We start from the raw sequence: 20092 nt of genomic DNA on the forward strand, positions 1-20092 counted from the left end.
AGTACAAGGGATGGAATATTCAGCAGCAGTGAGAATAACGTCCATGAGGTATGCGACCTGACTATCGCAGCTGGAGAAGTTTTGATCATGGAGGGTCGCCAGGGAAGTGAAAAGCCCCCCGTCAGCTTTGGAGATGTTCCAGCTAGTGGAACGTGGAGAAGGTGTGTGATGCAGGAGATGGATTACACAGGGGAAATGGTCGCTCGAGTATGTGTCAGACAGAGCATACCACTCAAACTGACATGCAAGTTGGATAGGATATTGAGAGGTCCAAGTGGGAATAGGTAGGTGTTGCATCCGAAAGGAAGGTAGGTGCACCGGTCTTTAAGCAGACTAGATTGAGGTGGTTGAAAAGGTCTGCCAAGAGGGAGCCTCTCGGGCAGGATGCTGGAGAGCCCCAAAGGGGATGGTGGGCATTGAAGTCTACAGTCAACAAAAATGGTGCAGGTAGTTGAACAATAATTTGAATCATGTCTGCCCTAGTAACGGCAAAAGACGATGGAGTGTAAACAGTACAAATGGAAAATGTAAAAGTGGAGAGAGTAATTTGGACGGCAACTGCCTGCAGATCGGTGTGCAATGTGATGGGATCGTAGTAGATATCATCCCGGACCAGCAACATAACCCTTCCATGAGCTGGAATACCTGCCACAGGGGGTAGGTCAAAATGCACAGAGGTATAGTGTGCCAAGTCAATACGATCGCATGGGCGTAGCTTCGTTTCTTGGACAGCTACTATGAGCGGAGAGTGCAAGCATAGCAGCAACTTTAAGTCCTCTCAGTTGGAGCGAAGGCCGTGAATATTCCAATGAAGAAGTGCCATCGTGAGAAGAAAAAGAAAAAGGAGAAGCAAGAAGGGGTCACCTCGAAGGCCGCTGAGGGCCCGGCTTCAAGCGAGCACTGCTGCCGCTATCAATAGGTGGAGAGTCATCGTCCATTTTATCAATAGGTTCGTCAGCCACCATGTTAAGATGGTCGGGAGGGGGAGCTTCCTCCGCCGGTGAACGGCCAGATGTTTGGCTACCAGCGGTGCAGCCAGGCGAAACTGATGACGGCCTGGGGCGGCAACTGCTTGGTGGCACAGGAGAAGGAATGCACCGTGTCGGAGAAGGAGACCTTTTCTTCCTATGAGCCTTCTTGGAAGGTCGTTGAGTCAAAGTACTGGTCAATGGGTGGGAGTTCGGGGTACGTAAGAAGTCTTCATGGGATGGTTCCTTCCTGAAGGCCCATGCATCTGACTTCTGGGTCTTAGTCATGGCAGAAGCTGATGAGGGTGCTTGTGTCTTAGGGGTGACGGGAGGAAGAGGAGACGTTGACTGGGCGATCTTAGCACTGGCCGAATGGACGACCATGGTGCTAAAGGTCAGATCGCATGTCTGCATCGATACCTCCCAGGTAGACCAAGGAGAGGCAAGGACGGTACTGTATTTCCCCACTGGGAGCAGCGTGGGCTTCCTACTAGCAAAAAGCTTGTGAGCAGCCGAGGTGGACAGTTTCTCTTTGACCTGAATTTCCTGTATACAGCGTTCATCCTTGTAGATGGGACAGTCATGAGAGGACACTGCATGGTCACCCTGACAGTTCACACAACAAGGAGACGGAGGTGGACAGTCACCCTCATGGGCGGCCCTGCCACAAGTGACGCATTTAGGCGCATTAGAACAAGACGGGCAGGTGTGGCTAAAATGCTGACACTGGTAGCAGCGCGTAGGTGTCGGGACATAAGGGCGAACATAAATAACCTCATAGCCCGCTTTGATGCGCGACGACAGCTGAACACTATCAAAGGTCAAGAAAAGTGTCCGGGTCGGTACAAGGTCATGGTCGACCTTTTTCATGACCCTATGGACAGCCGTCACGCCCTGCTCAGCGAGGAAAGACTGAATCTCCTCGTCAGTCAATCCGTCAAGTGATCTAGTAGATACCACACCACACGACAAATTAAAAGTGCGGTGAGCCTCCACCCGGGCAGGGAACGTGTACAGAAGTGTGGCCCGAAGGAGTTTTTGTGCCTGTTTCCAACAACAAGGTACCGTTATGCATCCTGGTGCAAGACTTGACAGGTCCGGCTATGGCATCTACGCCCTTCTGAATAACGAAAGGGTTGACAGATGAAAAATCCTTTCCGTCCTCATATCTAGAAACTATGAGGAACTTTGGGGCAGGCGGTAGTACTTTTGTCACTGGTGGCTGGTCAAGTTTCCGTTTTTGGGCAGAAGTCAAGAGAGAAGAAGAAGAGAAATCCATTGCAGTTGAATCCCCCATGATTGCCAGCGTCTCCGATGGCGCGCTCCTTCCTTGTGGGGACCCTCTCAGAGGGCGCTCCCGCCTTAGGTGAATGTTAACAGCTCAGGTCACACCTCCGGAGAAATGGACGGAGGGACCAATCGGCATGGTCGGAAGGTGTCAGCTCGGGCAATCACCCCTCCCCGGGCCCGGGCTTTACCAGGGGGTACGCACGAGCCCTACTTCTCTACCCAGAGCGGGGGAATTAAGCTTTATCCCGTCACCGGCTACGCATGTGAACACGTGGGTTGGCCTTCAGGCACACACAGGGAGGAAAGAAGAATAGGAAAAAAAGGGAGAGAGGGAGAGAAAGGACAGACTGTCTCAAACACCGAGGTGGAGACCATAGGGTGGACAAGAAGGCAAGGAGAAGAAGGCAAGGTAATGGGGAACATGCCCTCTGCCCAGATGTGGTTGTACGCATGAAGGAGAAAGTGCTTGTCCACAAGAGAAAGGTGGTACAGCGTCTGACTATGGACATCGTCTGGCCCTGGAGCAAAGGATTGAGATGAAGTGAGAGCACACTCTAGCTCCCTCACAGTAAAGGCTGCGTTGTAACACTCATGATTCGGAGAAGAGAAGGGTATCACTCAAGCCTCTTCTATTCGTTTCCGATGGAGGAAGGCAGGATGATAGTGGGAGGAGCTCGAAATCTCTGCGAAATGGCAGCCCAAGGTGTTGGAGACAGCAATACTATTCACTATGGCATCAGCTGCTACTGTCAGGCCAGAAATTGGGGAATGGACCTTGCTCCCAGAGAGCTGTTTGAGATTGGCCCACGTGACAGAAGAGGAAGTAGAACTGTTAATAGAACTAGTGAATGAAATCCAGCTAGCTTTCTTGTTATCCCGAAGAACGCGACAACTCTTTGCATGCAAGTGTTTATAATGAATGCAGTTTGCCATCATAGAATAATGGTTAAAAATGCAGAGAGCACATCTCTGCACACAAATGGCGTCACAGCGTGCCCAGTCCCCCAAGGGCCTGGGACACAGCATGGTAAAGAAGAAGTGCGAGAAATGGAACTTTCTGTGGCAGTAAGGATAACGTTTGTAAGATATTCCACCTGGTCATTGCAAGTGGAGAATGTTGTTCGTCAAAGTTCGCCAGGGAGGAGTAAAGCCTCCAGTCGGCCTTAGAAAGCTCCCATTTAGGTGTGCACATAGATGAGGTAGGAGTCAGCAACCAGATGGCACATGGGGAATGGTCGCACGAGTACGTGTCGGGGAGAACTACGTGTCAGGGAGAACAGACCACTCGAGATGATGAGCAAGCTGGGTAGTGCAGAAGGAGAGGTACAAATGGTATAGGTGTATATGGAGTCTGAAAGGAATGTGGGTGCACCCATGTTAAGGCAAATGAGGTTAATTTGATTGAGTAGGTCAGCCAAGAGGGCACCTCTGTAACAGATTCCCCAAAGGGGATGGTGTGCATTAAAGTCACCAAGCGACAGAAAGGGGTGAGGGAGTTACCCAATAAGCTGGAGGCAGTCTGCCCTGGTGACACCAAATGATGGAGGGATGTAAATGGTACAAAGGGAGGAAGATAAAGGTTAATTGCAACACCTTGTAGGTGAGTAGTCAGGGGGATGTGACTATGAATGTCATCCCGGATGCGCAGCATGACTCCCCTATGAGATGGAATGCCATTGATATTAATCAATGCCCACGGGCAGCTAATGTCTGAAATTCCAATTTGAGATTGACTGACACTGACAAAGTGCAACACTCATCTCTGGGCACTGTCACATAGATTTTTCCCCCCTCCCCCAAATCACTGTTCTTATGCTGCATTATATGGTTGTGAGTGGTACACCATTCCTTGTAAACAAACTTAACAGTTTGCACCTATACACCAACAAATTGGACAATTTCATTCGTGGTGCGGTCATCAGCACGGTGCACAAACATGACAGTTTCTTTTTGCATTCTATGACCTCCCACACTGACCATCTCACTGTGCTGATTCCATGCAACCAACCACCACATACACTCTACTTGACTGTCATTATTAAATGTGCAAAAACAAAGTTGAAATGCAGTGTGCTGGCTGATGGGAGCGGCTATAAAAGGGAAATGCCTTTGCAGTCACTCCAGTCAGCCACCACGCTGAGTGTCAACTTTGTTGTTTAATACTTACATCGGCGGTGGATGGTCATATGACTGTCTGGTATCAGTTCAAAGACACCTACAGTGCCCCAAAATGAAGAGACATTTTATCTGGTGAGCTTACTATCACTGTTCACTGCTTCTCCCGCAGTACAGAACCACCTCTGCAGCTGGTGTGCCTAAGGCTCAGTCGTGCAGCAGTGCCTGCCCGAGAGACAGCTGTCTTTAACCCTGGTGGTGGAAGGAATTGCCAGTATTTGTCTGGGAAGGGGAAAGAGAGATGGCATACAGTTCCTGATCACCATACTTTGTGCCAATGTCAAGGGTTAAATTCCAAGCTTCTCCATGTCACCTCATGGTAAGGAGACATATGACATATTCTTAATTCTCAATCCAAAGATTGGTTGGTATACCTCATATGAGCCTGCTCCAACATCATCTCTGATCTACCTATAGTATTGCAGTCTAGGTCTTTCCCTAACTCTCTGCTTGAACCATTTCCTCCATTACATTAACAAGTAAACTATTTCTTCAGTGGAAGTGGTAAATTAACTGATCTCTCCTTATCTGCAAAGTTTGTAAGACAGATCATTACTCACTTTTTCTACTCAGAATATCTTCATTTGTGAGATTTGCTATCAACAAGATCTTTTCTATCCAGCACCATATTTTCAATGCCTTCAGACATCTCATCTTGTGCATTAGTAGTTCACACTATAGTGATACATCTGTCATGTGGGATGTGAGGTTCAGCAGTCCCCTTGCAGATAAGTAGGCTACGTGTCAGCACCCTTTCCCCTGTATGGACATCCATAACAGACACCCATACAACACAAATACACACTGGACACATTATACCAAGTGAGAGGAAGACAATAGCACATCATTGAGACCTCGCCCAGGACAGGATAAGGTTCCCACTCTCAAAGCTCCAGTTCTAGTGTTAGTCTCACAGAGGCGCACATTATGCCATTCCAAGCCAATAGCAACAACCTGTTATTGCCGAAAATAGACAATAATTGTCACATACTACATGAAATGCACTGCATGAAATTCCTTGTGGTTTAGTAGGATGGAAAGTTAAAGTAGACTGAACACACAGACAAAACAATCAAGAAGCTAGGTTCAGCATGTTATGTCCTTTGAAGCCTCTCTTATTCTGCTTGCCTAAATACGACAGTATTGGATTATTTTGCATCTTTTTAATCTTGATGTCTTATAGAATTACCATCTGTGGCAATGCAACTAAAGTAGATTAAGTGTTTCTTCAGCAGAAGTGAACAGTAAGAATATTGTTTAAAGCAGATAACTGTACATCTTGTAGAACACTTTTTAGGGATTGGAATTATTGCACTCCCTTTCCAATATATTTATCATACTCTTAATCATGGTCCCCCCCTCCCCCCAATTAAAATCAGTTTCAGCTGAATCACAATACAAGACACAAACATAATTTTTCATGTAGACATTGCCTCCTTGCTTAGGATTCAGGAGGGAGCTGTGTACTAATGTACTTTGCAGGTAAGAGTTTCATTAAGTGTGTATGTAACATGAAGCAAGAAGCTGTGAATCCCTATCAATTCAAAATAAAAAGAAAACAGTACCTCATTGGAAACTACTTTTACAAATTACTTGAATATCCAGATTCAGGGACTCTAAGGTTCTGTTAGATACATGCCACTAGCACAGTTTATCAAGCTGGAGGACAAGTAATGATGCACTATAAACAAGATTCAGTATTTACAGATGTAAAACATATTTTCTTTGGAAAATATCTTTGTAATCGAGCAAATATTATGCTGCTTATAGTAGATAAATGTAGCAGCTTTCTCAATAATTGAATCTATTAAATTTAGATGGTATAAGCATGACACACATTAAGCACTATAGTGGTATTTTATTGTTAATGCTGTATGCAGATTAAGTTTCTATCATTTCCTTGTATTTTGGTACAGTATACCTCGACTCAGTCTACATCCATGAAAGTTGTCATCCTTGATGGGATTTACAAAACACAATGAATGAATAAATGAATAGAAACTTAATCCCTGTATTGTATTTACAGTAAACTATCATTATACTGTTTAGTATTACTTGTGTTCATTCTAGCTAAATATAACCAAGTAAATTACAAAAAAAATGTTGCCACATTGAAAGAAGATGTCGTCTTCTCAGTTACATTAATTAGCAATTGTTCATCTCCTGTTGTCAGTATAATATTTACTTCACATCATTATTAGCCTTTTTCCCCCATGGTTGGCACATATATTGTGCACGTCTCCTCTCTCTTCCCTCCCCCCGCCCCCCCCCCCCCCATGGCCTCATCTTCCTCCCACATCTACCTGTCCATCTCCTCCTCCACCTTTATGTCCATCTTGTCTGTCCCATCTTTTACAGCATATACTCCTCATTCTCTCTCTGTCCGTCTCATCCTCCTCCACAGTCTATCTGTCCTTCACCACCTCCTCTCTCTCTCCCTCTCCATCTATCTCCTCCTCCTCCTCACTCACTCCATCTTATACTCCCCCCCTCTCTCTCTGTCTGTCTATCATCTCCCCCCTCTCTCTCTCTGTCTGTTAGCCTTCTCCTCCCTCTTTTCTCTATCCATCTCGTAACCATCCCCCCCCCCCCCTTAAGTATCCAACTTCGAGCTTCCTATCTGCGCTCAGCTGTGTCCTTCCAAACATGTAGCCCCTACAAGGCATGCTGATACTACCCACACAACATGCCTGCCGTGCAGGCACACATATCTCAGCTACTAGGGGATCTAGGAAGTTTTAACAATGACCATGCTGATTTTTGTGTAGGAAGCAGTATGTGTACCAAATTTGGTTAAGTCCAGTCTAGCAATGTAGAAGATGCTGGATATACATAATTTGTTTTTTAGCAAATCATTACCCACATCTTTAAATAATGAGTCCTGTTTACAGTACATTATTACTTATCAGGCACTTTTACAGTGGACAATGCTATGCCCTAGTGGTTACCAAAACTTTTGAATCTTTGGATCTAGATATTCGGGTAATTTGTGAAGAGTGGCTAACAAGCCTTACTTTTCCTTTGTAGGGCTGTCAATTTCTAGCTTAAGATTAGATAAGAGTTAGTTGAATATCTTTGCACCGAAGTATAAATCTCTACTCTGAACTCTAGATAAGGAGGCAAAGTCAATGGTTTCTTCACAAATCCTGAATGAATTCTTAAGGGATACGGGGAGTGGAGTCAGCAAGGTCGGCCCCCTGCCCCCCCCCCCCCCACTTTTGGACAAATAGATAAACAAGGAGTGAGCGGTGGTGTGTTGGTGATGAGGGAGGGGGGGGGGGGCGAAAACTCACTTTCTCATGCATTGCCCTGACCGTACACATGTGCGTACTGCTTTATATCATGTGTCCTTGAAAAGACTGCAGGATTTGTGAAATCAAAACTGCCATGTTCATGTTGAATTGTGGTGCTTATTGCTACCAATTCCATATCAAATGTCATAGAAAATTTGATGTTCAAAAGGGCCAGATGTAAAACTCACGATGTGTCATCGAAGAAAATGATTACAAATTTAAATATTTATTAACATTTCTAATGCTGAATTGCAAAAACAAATAACTCAATCAGAATCACTTTCATTGTATTCATCATCTGTGCATAAATCCTTATTATCGTCACTACTGTCCGATTCAGCAGTGTTAATCATGATGTCTTCTATTGCATGTTCGACGACAGCGTCACGCCTCCAGTAATCTTCTTCCAGTTGTTGTTTGTTCGTGCAGTACCCTTCCCAGTCATCAGCAGTAACTAACAGAAGGGTTTCACTGACAAGCTGAAGCAGATCATCATTCAACAAGTCACCTGTAACACTGAGCTCCCTAAACAATCTTTTCACTTTCGCCCATGCCAATTCCATTGCACTCAAATTACAGTTGTGTGGTGGCAAGCGGACAACCAAGTGGCCTTTCTCTTTAGCCATTTTGTCAATCACAAATGACTTCTCACTAGGGCAGTGTTCTTGAATTAATGAGAACAGAACCTGTTTCCTCATGCTTTCACTACAAGGGACCTGCCTCTTTTGGAGCCACTGCAGCATCCTCATCTTTGTATGATAACATGTGGGTGTTTTGTCCACCTGCCTGTTCTGATATGGAGCATTGTTAATCACTATGACTGCATTTGGTGGAAGATTTGGGAGAACCATGGTCTCAAACCACTTCTCAAAGATTTCCGAAGTCATTTGACCACGATAGTCTCCTTTTGCAGAGTTTGCCCAGAAATTTAGCTGGGCTTCCCTGATGAATCCCTTTCTCGATCCAACACTTCCTACAATAAGTCTTTTAGAGGAAGTTCCCCATCCTGGAACGCCTGCTGCAGCATTCTTTGGCCAGCATTTTCCAACTACTAAATTGCTGTCTATCCAAGTTTCATCAACATAGAATATTTCTTTGGCTGCTGCTCTACTATGTCTCATTTGTACAATGAAATGCGACCGCCAGCCAGCAATATCACTACGTTCTAGCAATAACCTTCTCTTATACTGCCTATCTTTCCATATGAATCCCATGGACAGCAAAGTATTCCTCAAAGATGTAACAGACCACGTCCAACCAATCTTTTCCTTAAGTATTGGCCGAAGTTTCCGCAGACTGGGAGCGATCTTCTGCACCAAATAGAAGTCTTCAATTGTTTGTTTCACAACACTCCTATGAAATTCATTCCATTGGATTCTCCCAGTAGCTTTCGGCCTAAGTGAGAGAGAATTAAAAAACAAACAAAAAAGTTAGAAAGCAAGACTGTGCTTTGTGCAGAGCTACAGGTAGTGAAAGAGAATTTAAAAAACAAAAAGGATGGTTAGAAAGCAGGACTAGGTGATATTATGCTAAGAGTTCCTACAGTCAGCATGATGATTTTGCACACACAAACAACAGAAGGAAAAGGCACATTTTAAATAAATTCATACATGTCTCGGGCTCTTTAAGTGATCTTTGGAAGTGAAATATTTGGAAAGAGATTTACCTCTTTTTGCCTGGAGTCTCTGGTAATTTCCCAGGATTTTCTATGCAAAATTTCCGAATTCTTCTTACGGTGCTGATGCTTGCTCCTGTGTACGTCGCTGTTCGGTTCGCCGATTGAGTGAGTGGTTGGAATAGGTATTTCCTTTCGCATTCCTGTTCGCAACATTCGACTATGTTATTAATTATTCTTCGGGCTTCACCCCGTAAAGTACATCTTCTGCTCATGCGAGGAATGGAAAGAATAGAAAGTGCTGCTCGCGACGGGCCAGGATGCACTTCGTTACTCATTAAGAGATTATTAACTTGCGACTCAGCACGACGTTGCAGAACAATTCCTTCTTCCTTCGTAGTGGCTAATGGCTATTTAGTACACTAAGGAGTGAGGTACTGCGTTTTTAGGCCGTTAATGTTGGCAGTGGCCAAAAACAAAACAGTTTCGCCCCGAAGTCGACTGACCTGTGCCGTACGCCGAGAGCCAATCAAGATGTGTGGAGGTCTGGATCAAGACGTTGTGAACAAACAGTAACTGAAAATTGTTTTTGTGTCTTCTGTCGTGATTATGTAGATCACGGTGCAGCTGAAAATGATTTTTTTTTATCAGCAACAAAAACCCTTATGGAGCATATGAACGGAGAAAAAAAAACACTGAGGAATAATTGTTTTCGTAAACCAAATAGTGTTTTCAAAAATAATATCCTAGTATGTCTGTAACAGAAAATTTTTCAAATGAGTGTGTTCTTTGGCGATTTTTGCGATTATGGGACGTCTCACCATTGTACTGTCACTCAGATACATTTATAGGTTAGACGCAGCTGTTTACGACTTCGTGGTTGCACAAGCTCGTGCATTTACAGCTCTCTGTACGGAGATGATGTGTTGTAGTATCAAAATGCGACGCACCGTCATTGTTCAAAAAACCAAAGTTTTAATATCCGAGTTTGTGGTGCAAACAATCATCAGATTTGTGCAGTTACTACTTTTGTGTAACTTATATGGAACTATTAGACTATTTTCAACTGATAAGTTATTACGATTTGTGTAGTCTCTTTGATATAACCGATTCTAACTTTTGTGTAACTTATACGGAACTATGAGTTGGATTATATTCAATTGCCAAGCTATTACGATTTGTATAATGGCTTTGATATAATCGGCCTCCGTTTTCGTGGCAGTAAACGTTGCATCTATCGTGAAATCTTTGCGAATAGGTAGTTAAGGTGAGATAAATTGTACATAGAAACCATGGGAACGTTTTCTTTCATTAAAAAATGGTGTGATCATCAGACAAGAATGGGACTTTCGCTATAATTCTGATAAATATTTTTTATAAACAATTTTATGTGATCTCTTTAAAGCGCTCATTGTGATACTTTCTCACATTTCTGTAGAGTTGGTACACATCATCAATGGCTTCAACATTAAAGGTTTCGATCAACACACTATTGATTGGTCCAAAAATCAAGTAGGATTTTGCAACAGCTTCATGTCTTTCAATAGACACCAGTATCTGTCAGCTCCTAATCACTTGAAAAACCACATCCCAACTTCCATTAAATCTTTATCGTCGTCATATTGTAGAACGACTTTTGCACCTTCCCAAATAGTATGTTTTTTTCATGAAACACTGCATAACTTCTTGATTTTGTAATGTTTGCTTTTCTTCTTCTTCTTCATAACAGTTTTGGTAGCCGTCTTGGACTTTTTAATTTCAGATTTTGTCATATCAGGTTGTATGTCCAGCTCACATTTTTTGAGCATAATCATCTAAAGATCTGTAGGCTAATTGGTACTGCTGTTTCATCCCCGTGGTGTCCGTCCCCCCCCCCCCCCCCCCCCCCCCTTATGTTGAGAGTGACAATATTTCCTCAGGGAGTTTAAGTTCCTCGAATCTTAACTTGAGGACTGCTCTTTGGGCTTCTTTGCAGAAGTGTCAGCAGTTTATTCAAAAATTTGGGTACTCCAATAAATGCACAACAGCAAGCACAGGTTCTGTGGAAGACCAAGCTCCTACTACAGTAAGTCCTTGTACTACAGAATGGTTGTCTTCGGTAGGACCTAATGTGAGGGGAGGATGATGCCCTATTTTGAACAATAATTGAGTCTTAACCCCAATCCATATTTGCAGATGCTTATTTTGGGTTGTTTGGAAGATTCTTTTATTCCTTGCCACTCTAAGAATATTACTAAAGTCAGTTTTGGGTACACTTTTAATATTCTTTCTCTGTCATACTATTAAATGCTTGTGCAAATGGCTCTGAGCACTATGGGACTCAACATCTTAGGTCATAAGTCCCCTAGAACTTAGAACTACTTAAACCTAACTAACCTAAGGACATCACACACACCCATGCCCGAGGCAGGATTCGAACCTGCGACCGTAGCAGTCCCGCGGTTCCGGACTGCAGCGCCAGAACCGCACGGCCACCGCGCCTGGCAAATGCTTGTGCAAAGCAAGTTTTATCTCATGACTGCAAGAGACATGTAAAATGTGGAGACAATTTAGTGATGGAGATGTGTTTTCTGCTCTAAGCACCTCAGTCAGTTTTATATTCATGTGGGTTGCATGACCATCAGACAGAAGCAAGAGGAGACTCTTTGATTTCTAGTGTAAATAGACTGATTAAAAAAGTTTAGTTCAGCATGTTGTGACCTACAAGCATCTTTGATTGTGTTTATCTAAAGATAAAAGTGTTAGCTTGTTTGGCATTTTTTCATGTGCTGTTGTCTTATGGAATTAGCGTGTGGTTTTCAGTCTGAAGACTGATTTGTTGAAGCTCTTCATGTTACAGTATTCTGTGGAGGCCTCTTCATCTCTCAATAACTGCTGAAATATAATGCCCCCCCTCCACCCCCCCCCCCCCCCTCTCTCTCTCTCTCTCTCTCTCTCTCTCTCTCTCTCTCTCTCTCTCTCTCTCTCTCTCTCTCTCTCATTTATACTATCCTTTTGAGACAGTGTCCATTCCATGCAACTGCTCCTCCTTGTCCTTTCCTGTCTCCAACATGACTACTGTAACATCGGTAAACCTAAAAATTTGTACTCTAATTTTACAGATTGAATAACTTTCGGGATAGGCTACAATCCTGTATCACTTCCTTCTCCAACACTGGTTCCCTTGCATGCCCTTTGACTCTTTATAACTGCCATCTGGTCTCCGTTGAAGTAGTAAATCATCTTTTGCTTCCTGTATTTTTCTGCTGCTAACTTCAGAATTTCGAAGTTTATTCTAGTCAACATTGTCAAAAGAATCTACAAATGCTCTAAATCTAGATTTGCCTTTCCTTAACCCATCTTCTTACAGAAGTCATAGTGTGAGTATACCTTTATTTGTTCCATTTCTCCAGAACCCAAACGTCATCTGTTAGGTTGACTTCTACCTGTAACATAGCTTATTAAACTGATAGTTTGCTAAAATTCACACATGTTACCGCCTGCTTCCTTTGGATTTGGAATTATTACATTCTTCTTGGAGTCTGAAAGTATATTGCCTGTATCATTTGTCTTGCACAGCAGGTGTAGTAGTTTTATCAAAGATGGCTCTCCCAAGGATATCAGTAGTTCTGAGGGAGGGTATGTTGCCTACTCCAGGGGCCTTGTTTCAATTTAGGTCTTCCAGTGCTCTGACAAATTCTTCTCGCATCATCTCTCCTGTCTCACCTTCACCTACATCCTCATCCTTTTATATAGTATTGCCTTAAAGTTCATTTTCCTTGTATAGCCTGTCCTCTGGCCATTCCTGCTGAACTGTTTGGCATTTTCTATCAACCTCATTTTCTCAGCATATGTATAAAGCATTTATTCAGCAAAAGTGAGCAGTAGGAATATTGTGTAAAGCTCATAACCTTACATGTTGCAGAAGCATACTTGGAAGTTTTATATATACCTCCCAATACTTATACTCCATAATGGTTTTTGTTTCTCATTAAAGTCAAGTTCAGCTGAGTTATGGTTTACACAAACACAATATGAGGAAAACAAAAAAAGAATTTTCATGTAGACTTTGTCTCCTGGTCTGTGGTTCAGAGTGGAGTTATTTACTAGTATGAAGATATTCAACAAACTCCTGTTGTCCAATATAAAGCAAGAAATAGCAAAACATGGCAAATTAAAAATAAAATTGAAACCATACCTCATTAGCCACTCTTTCTGCAAATTACATGAATATCTAGATTCACATAATGAAAAATTCCTATAGCTACATGGCAAGTAGCAGTGTTTGCTGGAAAGCTGCAAAACAAACATGCTGCAAATAGAACTCAGTATTCACATGTGTAGGTACTTGTTTGCTTTGAAAAATACAGTTGTAATCTAATAAATATTAAGCTTTTTATATCAGATAAACAAGTTCTATAGTACAGGGTGTCTGTAAAAGAATCTTCTGCACTGTATATTTTAACATTTTAATTTTCGCTATTTACAATAAATTGTACATCGAATTGAGGACAAACTTTTCCTAGTTTTTCTTGCAAATGTTAAGTATATAACCGTTACTTATATGGCATCCAACCTAAAATCAAGTTCTTCCCACACTTTGGTTAACAAATCTGGGGTAATAGAAGCAACAGCCTCTTCACCTCTGTGTCTCATCTCTGCCAAATTATTAGGTAGTGGCAGAAGGTAGACCTGATCATTTATGAAGCCTCAAAGGAAAAAATTATATGATGTGAGGTCAGGTGAATGTGAAGGCCAGTGGGAAAGAGCTCTGTCATACTGACTATTAATGACCAATCTAACGGTCAGGGTCTGCAACATTCAGTCACTCTCAGACAGAGAGATGCCAATGGGGAAGGGCACTATCTTGTTGCCAAATAAAGTTTTCAGGTTCACCTAATTGGGGAAAGGCCATTCTTGCAACATATTCAGGTAAGCCACCCCTGTTACAGTAGTTTCAGTGAAAAAAGTGGTCCTTACATTTGTGTCGGGGCACAGTGCAGAAAGTGATTAATTGGGGAAGCACTTTAATATTTTACAAGTTCATGAGGACACACTATCTCCCAGATATCAACAGCATGGGTACTTATTGTAAAGCACAATATTAAATAATAAAGCAGTAGCACATGGAATTTACAGACAGACATTTAAATTTTTAATATAATCTAATACACAAAGGGATTACAGACCTTGGTTGTGAGTGGGCATTGATAGGAGTCAATGGGGAACGTTGAAAATTTGTGCCAAACCAAGATTCAAATCCGGGTCTTCTGTTTATTAGACAGATGCTCTGACCAGAAGAGCCATCCGGATACAGTGGTCATTGCAATTGCACAAACTACCCTAGCATGCCTCCCATCTGACCCAAATTCTCAGCTTATCCACACACTACAAATGTAGTGTCCCATGCCCATGATCCTCATTACTTGTGGCATTTCACTGATTCTCATAAGATTTTGAGTCTGGTGTGCTTCTGTACTGAATAGATCATTGGCACATGTGTGTGTGTGTGTGTGTGTGTGTGTGTGTGTGTGTGGGGGGGGGGGGGTATTGTGTTTGAGATGGAGCTTTACACCCCCCCCCCCCCCCCCCATATATAGTGTCTCCACTCTTCTGTGGGGGCGGAGGCATTTGCTATGACCACTGTGTCCAGATGGCTCAGTGCAAGAGCATCCATCTAGTAAGTAGGAGACCTGGGTTTGAATCCTGGTCGGGCACAAATTTTCAACTTTCCGCATTGATTTCAATCAAGGTCTGTAACTCCTTTGTGTATTAATACACAGTAATACATTGAAAATTCCATGATTTGCCCTGCTGGGACATTCTGGAACAATGAGATGAGCAGTTAGTTTGGCTGCTCCACAATTGTGCTTTAGAGCTGGAGCTTTACCACATCTATAAAGAATCTCTGCTCTGCTGTTATGATTAGTGCATATTTGTTAATTGTCCTTATTCTGCATGGCTGGTTGAAGGTAGTATGTTTCCTTCTTACACAGGGCAAGTTATGGCAACGTGTAGGACAAGCTTCTTATATTCTCATTTAGATGAAGGGCTACCTCATCACTGAATACCACGTAATCAAGAAAGTCATCTTCCCTCTGCAACACTTTATCGGTGAAGTTATAATGTAGACAATTGTCATCTGCTTTAAGCATGTACCAACTTTAACCAGTATGGATGCATTTCAAAGTTTTCTTAAAACCTTCTGCACTGTTGTCTTTGGTGATTGAAGTTCAAGACGTGCATTCTGAGCAGACTTCTTAGGACTACAAAGGTAAGATGCTCTGACACATTCAGGTCGTCCTTTGCTTTTCCCTTTACACTCACATACAGTCATTTTGGATTGACTATACCATTGACAGATGTTTTCGACACATGGGAGATCACTATTAAACTTTAAATGACACGCATGGTGAACTGAAATTACAGATTCATGATATTTCAAAATAACAGGAATCTTTCTAATTTACTTGATTATAACAAGATTTCTTAAATGCGAGTAACATTATGTTGTATGGTGATAGTCTATTCCTAATACAGCATACAGTTTTAATTTTCTTTCGTTTCCTTGTCTTGTTGTTTGTTCACTCTTGATGGGATCCATGGAATATGATGAATGAATCAGTGAACTAGTTTTGTTTTGTGGCAGTTATACTTTTATGTGGAAATCAAAAACTTGATGGCTGCATGAGCAAGAGAAAGGTGTGTGTTGGAAATTACTGGGAGGAACATGAAAACAAACAAAATGGATCAAAGTACGGACTGAAATTGAAAACTTAAATGTGATTGTAATGGAAGTGACATGAAGGTGGCCAGGTCATTTAGCCTGGTAAATGAATGGCAGATAAGCCAAGGAAGTGTTTTGGTGAAATCCGAGAGATGATAAAAGTCCATGGCAATGTTCCAACTGAAATTAGTTAAATGACACGTAGGAGCACCATTCCTTTGCATTACTGTCAATTGTGAAGCATGTCAAATGGTTTATGACGATAACTCCCGTATCAGCTGTACGATTTTCTGAAGACGTGTTGTGAAGCGAAATGCAGCCTGATCATTTTACTTCCTTTAATACACAGAACAGTGTCGCTTTCAGTATTCAGTTCTCGTGTGTGCGTCCGTAACACTTTTTATAGATCTCATAATACTTCTTTGAAATAATTTCTCAGTACTGTCAGGTGACGGCTGATGGTTACTGCTGGCAAGCAGCAACTGGTAGTGTCCATACAGAAATGGACAGTCTTCTTATGGAGATCTTATCCAGAAGTCACCTGTGCACAATTCAGTCGATTGCAGGCGGGTGACAGTAGCGTGTTTTGGAGCGTGCTGCTGAGAGTGGAGCTGTGGCCTTCCACTCGTGCATCTGATCACTGGTGCTACTACTGAGTGTCACTTTTTAAATGTGTGCCAGCTTTGACATACCTTTTTTTTCAATAATGCATACTTTGAACAAACAGGCAGAATTTCCATGGTGCGTAATTATTTTGTAGAGGATTCTGAAGAGAATGCACTGCAGCTGGCAGCTTAAAAACATTCTTGCCTTTAGTGGTACACAATAGGACAAAAACCAAAAATGAACTATGAAGGAATTACTTGCATGGGTTGGAAACTGGCAGATGTGATGTACACGTATAGACAAACAAATGATTACAATTTCAGAAAAATTGGAAGTTTTATTCAGGAGAAAGAGATTTACAAACTTGCAAGTCAGTAATGCATTGGCTCAGCTCTGGCCCTGAAGGTTTGGCATTGTTGACAGAGTAGCTGTATGCTCTCCTGAGGGCTGGATTTTCAAAATCCCGTGCTGGTTTTAGGGCCCTGCCTATAATACTGCAAACTTCTCAACTGGGGAGAGAACCGGTGACCTTGCTGGCCTAGGTAGGGTTTGGTAAGCACGAAGACAAGTGGTAGAAGCTCTCACAATGTGCAGGCAGACATTATCATGCTGAATTGAAAGATCAGGATAGCTTGCCAATAAGGGCAACAAAAAAGAGCGGGGTGTACAATATCACCAATGTACCGCTGTGCTGCAAGGATGCTGCAGATGAGAACCAAAGGGGTCAGTCTTAAAAATAAATGGCACCACCCATACAGTCCTTCCTGGTTGTTGGGATGTATGGTAGGCATATCCCATCGCTGTCTGAGGAATCTCCAGACACATCTTCACTGGTCATCAGGGCTCACTTCGAAACAGGCCCCATCACTGAAAGCAATTTTACTCCATTCGATGAGATTCCAGGCCAAAGACGTGTCTGGAAATACCCAGGACAGCGGTGGGATACCAACCTGAGTGTCGCCTAGCTAGTAGGGTTGTCTTCAGGCCATTCTTACAGCACGGCAATATGTCGATGATATTCTGGGGCCTGTTTTGTTGTTCCGTAATACCCACCTGCCCACAGCAAGAGTTTCTGTTGCTTGTATTTGTGTTCGCCAGACCCTGTCTTTGTCAGTAGGGTCACCAGATCCCTCACCTATTGAGGATGTGTGGAGCATTATGGGCAGCACCCTTCAGCCATCTTGGGATTCTGATGATGTAAATTGCCAATTGGACAGAATCTGGCACCATATCCCTCAGGAGGACATCAGACAACTGTTTCAATCAATGTCAATGTGGACTTGCTCAATTTGTGGAGCTCATTCTCTTGAAGAAATCATCCAATTTTTCTGAAACTGAAATTGTAATCATTTGTTTGTCTATAAATGTACATCATATCTGCTGATTTCCATCTTATTCAGATAATCTGAATGACAAGTTCATTGGGCATCCTGTCAAAAACTTGTCCAGCTGAGGGAACAAAATGAAGAAATGTAGGCACCCTATGTCACAGCCTTTGTCCTGTAGTTTGGTTTTATTTCCTCACATATTTAAGGGTCCTCAACAGAAAAAGATGTTTGATGTATATTTGTCCCCTGGCAGAACTAAAGAATTTGTTGGGTCCTATCAAAGAGATGTCAGCCTTAGAAAATGGGGTGTAGATGTGATTCTTGTGGGTGTGGAATGGTGTATATTGGCTAGACAGGTGGTGCAGTGGAAGACCAATGCAAAAGACTGATATGATGAACACTGTTGTCATACAAGTCCAGGTCCTCTGCAAATAGGAGAGTGTAGCATCATGTGATGTACAAGAAAATGAAACATTAATATCTTCAGTTTTATCTTTCTGGGATTGTGCGATAAGGGAAGCAACACGTGTTTACTTGTCAGATAATCTCATAAAAAGGGACTTTTTTTATTTATTTTATCTGCTGCAATTTAGTTTTGGCCTGCCATCAACTAGCAAACAGGTTGCATTTTCACAATATTAAATACTTAAAATGATATTCACACTGTGGACACCAGGAGTTGCTACTTACTAGCGGCACCCATTTCAAAATGCCGAGCAGTTGCTTCGAAGAAATATTGTAGGATTTACAAAACATGATCCGGTGGCAGACCGTAGTGTTGTATACTGAAAATACTCCCTGGGAAAGCCTGAAGAGTTATTAATATCACATTGTTTACAGACGTAATCACAACACTACGAAACACTGTAAAATGGATCACTAATAGGATATGCAAATAAAAAGATTTTCTAGGAGGTCTCTGAACAAGTTTAATGCATGTGTTAAGGAATTGGCATATGAGACTAGTAGAATCTGTTCTAGAGTACTTCTTGACTGTTTGTGGTTCTGATAGGTGTTGAAAGAATCTAGAAGCACACTGCTAGGATTGTAACAAGTTAGTAAAAAGAGGTGCTCACTGGAGGAAATTAGATTCAGTAGAAGAAAGGTTCTTGCAAATCCTTTCTGAATTCAGGGAACTAGTATTAAAGGTAGACTGGGCAAAAATTGTACTACCAGTACCTCAGTCGCTTATCTTGTATGAAACCCAGATAAAGAATATGAGACACATGGAGTTATAGGCACGGTAGTTTCCTCCATTCTTCATTCGTGCATGAAGCATAATAAGTGGCGGTAACAGTTGTATAAAGTCCCTGCATCGTGAAATGCAGTATATGCTTAAGTAAATGTGGTGCTAATATATTGTTTTAGAACAAAAGTTTTAGCTAATTGCTGGTGTCTCTCAGATCAGTTCTTAACTCTAATTGGCCAAAAGTATGCAGAAACATATTTCTGTTTGCTCAGAGACAGCAGTCTCATAATTAATGGCAAGTAGGACCATATTTTGTTATTATTCTAACTGACTGAAAAAGTTGGGGAGCTTGGAACAGTAGGTCAGTCGGGTTCTGGAATATTGACATAGATGTACTACTTGACAGTGTAGCCCCAAAGAAGATTAGAGCTGTATTTCAGGCTCAGCAGAGTTTGAAATGGTGAAACTTTGGAGCTCTGGGATAGATATCTTGCCTGAACAAAAAAAGTAGGAGAACAAATAGGAAAACTGAAACAGCGGGTCAGCCAGTGTAGCTTCACAATGGACCACCCACACTCTAACATCAAAGTGTGTGTTGATAACACCTATGGCAATCAGTAATGGGAAGTTCTGATGACAAAACAGATGTTCTGTACAGTCAATGAGGTAATGATGTTTTCAATTTGCTGGAACGAGAAATATTAAGTACTTAGTGTAAGAACAACCTTAACATAGTGGGTGCTAAGTGCAATCAGACTGAGTTTTTGGGAGAAAATCATTTGGTTTGCTGAGACAAAGACACACAAATATGTAATAAATAACCTAATACCGAGTTTTCGTTATCTGCTTGTGCTGAATCTTTGTGTTTCTGTTACTGGCATATATAGGACTTCGGATTTGACTAAATGGAAAATAATTAAAA

General features: G+C 42.2%; 2 protein-coding genes across 2 annotated transcripts in view; one reads left to right on the forward strand and one right to left on the reverse strand.

The window, feature by feature from the left end:
* Positions 1 to 20092, forward strand: part of LOC124716962 — a 238022-nt gene that overhangs the window by 192650 nt on the left and 25280 nt on the right. The gene's annotated exons all lie outside the window — the stretch shown is intronic.
* On the reverse strand, positions 7937 to 9861 carry LOC124716961. Its single transcript, XM_047243559.1, has 2 exons — positions 9393 to 9861; positions 7937 to 9121 (listed from the first exon to the last, which is right to left on the reverse strand). Exons 1-2 carry the CDS (start codon positions 9677 to 9679, stop codon positions 7993 to 7995), a joined length of 1416 nt encoding a protein of 471 aa, XP_047099515.1. The 5' UTR covers positions 9680 to 9861; the 3' UTR covers positions 7937 to 7992.

The sequence above is a fragment of the Schistocerca piceifrons genome, chromosome 9 (genome assembly GCF_021461385.2).
Source record: "Schistocerca piceifrons isolate TAMUIC-IGC-003096 chromosome 9, iqSchPice1.1, whole genome shotgun sequence".
In the NCBI taxonomy this organism is placed as follows: domain Eukaryota; kingdom Metazoa; phylum Arthropoda; class Insecta; order Orthoptera; family Acrididae; genus Schistocerca; species Schistocerca piceifrons.